General features: G+C 40.8%; 1 protein-coding gene and 1 pseudogene across 1 annotated transcript in view; one reads left to right on the forward strand and one right to left on the reverse strand.

The window, feature by feature from the left end:
* The window catches only part of LOC107673974 (angio-associated migratory cell protein-like), a 10,627-nt gene extending 10,171 nt beyond the window's left edge, over positions 1-456 (reverse strand). The window contains exon 1 of the mRNA XM_016467825.1: positions 68-456. Within this exon, the coding sequence (XP_016323311.1) occupies positions 68-158 (91 nt within the window). The 5' untranslated portion in view covers positions 159-456. The remainder of the gene's footprint in view (positions 1-67) is intronic.
* Positions 457-3,857: 3,401 nt separating this feature from the next.
* The window catches only part of LOC107673970 (histone deacetylase 4-like), a 48,130-nt pseudogene continuing 47,535 nt past the window's right edge, over positions 3,858-4,452 (forward strand).

Genomic DNA, 4,452 nt, shown 5'->3' on the forward strand with positions numbered 1-4,452 from the left:
CACACAGACACACACACACAGACACACACAGACACACCATGTAAAACATTCAGTAATAAACACACACCTGCGGTCTGTTCTGTGTCATTGAGCTCGATAACCTCGATGATTTCTTCATCTTCGTGCAGGTTCAGCGAATCTTCCTCAGGATTATCCATCAACAATGGTAAACTCCTGGTAAAGTTTTATCACGAGCTCTTTCCGCTTGACCTCGACTGAAAGGCTTTTCTGGGTTCTGACCGTTACTCGCGATATTGTTTTGAACTAACTTAAGTCACGGTTCTATAACAACGTGTCGTTAAAAGTACTATTTGCTGAATAATAAACCTACTGTAACGCGTTTTATTATGCTCCTGTATTTCACGTGCTCTCCCAGACAGCTCGCGCTGACGTAAGACGTGGAGAACACGGTGACGGACAGCGCGTAAGCCAATCGCGCCCATTGCTTTTCCTCAACGGACAACTGTTGAAAGGCGGGACTTCCGGCTCCGACTGATCTCCAATAGTGCGGTCGGTGGCACTAGATGGCGCCAGTGAGGCGAACACAAATCACTCATTCACACATTCGACCTGAATGCGAGTTTATTTGTCTGTTTGGAAGATTTGTAATGTATTTGTCATGTGAAATTGTAAAAATGTAAAGTAAAATCGACTGTATCTAGTGTCATTATGAATATGGTTTTGTTATTTGTTTTTCTACAAGATTAAAAATAAAAACAATTACCTTTTGACCAGTGGTGTTTTCACAGTGCTGTCAGCTCTCATGTGCTGCTTAGTTTTGGGAATCAGTGTTCAGTATTCAGATGAATGAATGAAGTTTCAGCACATTTGAAGACACATAAAACACATACGGCACATAAATCGGTTGGTTATTCTGAAATGAACCCCCTGTGTGCATTTATGTATCTTATTTGTGAGTTTTGAGATACCTTTCAATTATAACCACACAATGTTTCAAATTGGTTAAAAATAAATCCTTTAAAATAATGAATAGCTGGTGACTAAACCCTTCAAGTTCATGAAGAAGAGAAAAGAGCAACCTAAACGTTAGGAAGCTTAGACAGTGACTGAAGACAGTTTGATCGCTTTGACTCAGGCTTTATGTACAGCCAATTATAGACTAATTAATCTCTGACAAAACGAATTCCTAACAGTTTATGTCAGTCCATCATTGGATCTTTTTTCTGAGGCCTGGTCAAGACACTCATTCACACTCAATCACATTGATGCACGATTAGCATTAAAATTCATAATACATCAATCCCAACACATGCTTGTTTGCACATAATGTAAGACTGCTTTATGTTTAAGAATACATAACTCAGACATTTCCATTATTTATATGAAACATGAAAAGTGAACAAAAGGTATTAAATTGGACTTCCAGACGTGTTATATAACTTGCGCTCAAAGGTCCATCAAGAGAAGTATAAATCCTCTGTTACTATGGAAACCATGACGACTGACATGAAGGATGAGCCGTTCTCCTGAACATCACCTGGCACCATCTGGACAGTAACTACCTGAGACCATCATTAGTTCATTTACCCAGACAACTTGTACTTCATGGTTTTAAAAGCTATTGCAAAGAGTAGCAACAAACCCCTCAAGTTAAGAAAACGCTTGGTCATAAGTATAAAATAAAGTAATCATAAACTAAACTAACTCAAGGGGTTGTTGCTGCTAGTCCACGTCTCTGCTAAAGCTCACATGCCTCTATTTCCTTCAGATTTAAAATTCACACTCATTCTTACAAAACAATCACTCATTAAAGTTTGGCATACTACACAGTTAACGTGAAACTTTCACAAGAAAGCAAACTAATCTAATACATAAGTGTTAAGATAAACAGGAATCCACTTCTCTCTGCTCAAAGTACAGATGGTTCAGATGAAAGGGTTTGGCTGTTAGGTGGAGCTGGAATCAGTCTATAATCTGGAATCAAATAATAGAACTGAAAATGCTGCATTATTTAATTTGACTGCCATAAAAAGGGAGTGCGGTGACGAGTGGAAATGACAGAGCTGAAAAAGCTGAACATCCGACTGGCATCCAAACGATCTGCTCTGAATTATGTGCTCAATTTGCTGAAGAAATTTCACGATGAGTGCTTAACTAACGTGTTGTTCCATGCAGAAGAGATCATTTAATAAAGAAACCAATGGTTAAGAAAAATCATGAAATCAAATTTGTATTTGCCTCTTAGAAGACTGAACTGCGTTGATAGAGGTTAAGAAGATCACACAAATGTTAGCATCTGAAAGAGGGTTCAGTATTTACCATTAGTGACTTCAAAAGGCCTCCAGTTATCGGTATCTAGCAAGCTACGGACATGTTTTAGGTGTTAGCCCTTGTATGAGTGATTTTGAAAGGCTCTCCATGACATTCATCTGATTTAGCTGACTGGTTAGATCCATGTAGGACCTACTCCTTCCTCGACTGAGGAGTAAATGCTGTTCTGATCAACTACCACTCGATTTTTATGCTTGAACTGTCTTGAACTACGTAACCCAGTGGTGTCAAACTCAATTCCTGGAGGGCCGGAAACCCTGCTCCAACACACATACCATGCAGTTTTCAAATAAGCCTAGAGGACTTGATTAGTTGGATCAGGTGTGTTTAATTAGGGTTGAGTCTAAACCGTGCAAGGCTCTGGCCCTCCAGAGTTTGACACCCCTGATCTAACCCATGAATTAAATACAAGACAGACTTGAATAAAGCAATACAGTACATTCTGAAGAGTGTATCTTTGATGTCATTTCCGGTGTGTGTTCTTGCTTGTGGGAGTGTTAAATTATATTTTGTTACACAAACATCAAAGACGTGTCTAATATTGCTTGAGCGAACCATTACAACTGAGGGACTTCATGAGATCTGCATAGACGAGATCGTTCTTTTGTCCTGATATGTTGAACGTGCTTGTTTCGTGAAACACACGAATGTCCTTGGGCTTACAGAATGAAAACGTGGCCTACTATATGAGCTTAATCAATGACGGTAGAAAAATGGAGTGCACATGTATTCAATGGTGGATAATAACTAACATCTACTGATGGAGTTTCGGTTGCTCGCGCTGTCGCCTTTGGCTTGCTTAGTTAGGGACACTTAATTTCTGGCAACATGACTTGACTGCAGACACTGTTGGAAGAGAACTGAACTGGACTGGACTGGACTGAAGGATGATCACTGAATCAACAATGAACTGACTTTAACTGATAAACTGTCTGTTTCTATCGTCCTCTTGCATTGCCAGCACACGATCAGTACACTGTAAAGCTGCTTTGACACAATCAGTATTGTATGAAGCTATAGAAATAAAGGTGACTTGACTTGAATGACACTAGAATACCTTTGACTGAATGTTGTTGTAGTTTGATGTCAAAGAGTCACTTGTTTCGTTAAGAATGAAGACGAAAATCGCTCAAATCTGTCACTCTTATTGCTTTGTTGTTATGCCTTAAATAATCAAATGTCAAGTGAAAGACAAAAGTCTCAACTTCAATAAAACACACAGGCTGTGTTCCAATAGAAGAGGATGACTGAAAACATTTTCCTCTTATGTGTAAACATACCTGGCAATAAAGCTGATTCTGATTCTGATTCTGATGAATCGCAGACACATGAACGACAGCATCAGAGAACCTGTGCTTGTCTGTCGAAGCAAGTCATTGAAAATCACACAAAATAGAAAAAGATTGATAACACAATAATTACAGATGAATAACATTCGTCAAATCACTCATCAGCCGTTAACCAAACCACTATTCGCACGCACTCACTTAATACAGACGTCGTCTGACTAATTATTAACAGATAATTCTGCAGCACAAGCTAAAGAAAAGCTTTATTGATCATCACGATCCGCGTGGCGCGTGCCTGTCCGGAGTGACGTCACCGCGCGTGATGTTCCCGCCACACGCGATTCCCGAGTCAAAAATCCAGTATGGCGGAATCTGTCAGACGGCGCTTCTGTCGCTTCTGCGCGTTCGGGACGAATTCAGATGTCCGACGTTGATCCCGCGAGCGTCCTGCGTCTGCCGCGATCAGGTGAGCTCCGCGCGGCGGCGGTTGTTGTTATTCTGCTATTCTTCAGCAGCTTCCGTCAATGATGATCGAACAGATTTACCTTCACATGTGAGAAAACCTCTTCTATGGAGATCAGCTGCGAGTAACGGTTAGCCTGAAACCAGCTTTAACTAGTATTGTGTGATTGTTGTGGTTAAACGAGCGACGGCCAATGATGTGAAGTGGCTCGAGATGGGCGGGTTAAAGACACGAGGCGCCCGCTTTTTGTGAATGAGGTTGAGGGAGGATTGCTGATACACACACACTCTCACACACACAAAGATACACATACACACGCTCACACACTCACACACACAAAGATACACGCACACACACAAAGATACACACACACACACTCACACACACACACTCTCTCTCACACACACA

This window comes from Sinocyclocheilus anshuiensis, unplaced genomic scaffold (assembly GCF_001515605.1).
Source record: "Sinocyclocheilus anshuiensis isolate Anshui unplaced genomic scaffold, SAMN03320099.WGS_v1.1 scaffold953, whole genome shotgun sequence".
Lineage (NCBI taxonomy): Eukaryota > Metazoa > Chordata > Actinopteri > Cypriniformes > Cyprinidae > Sinocyclocheilus > Sinocyclocheilus anshuiensis.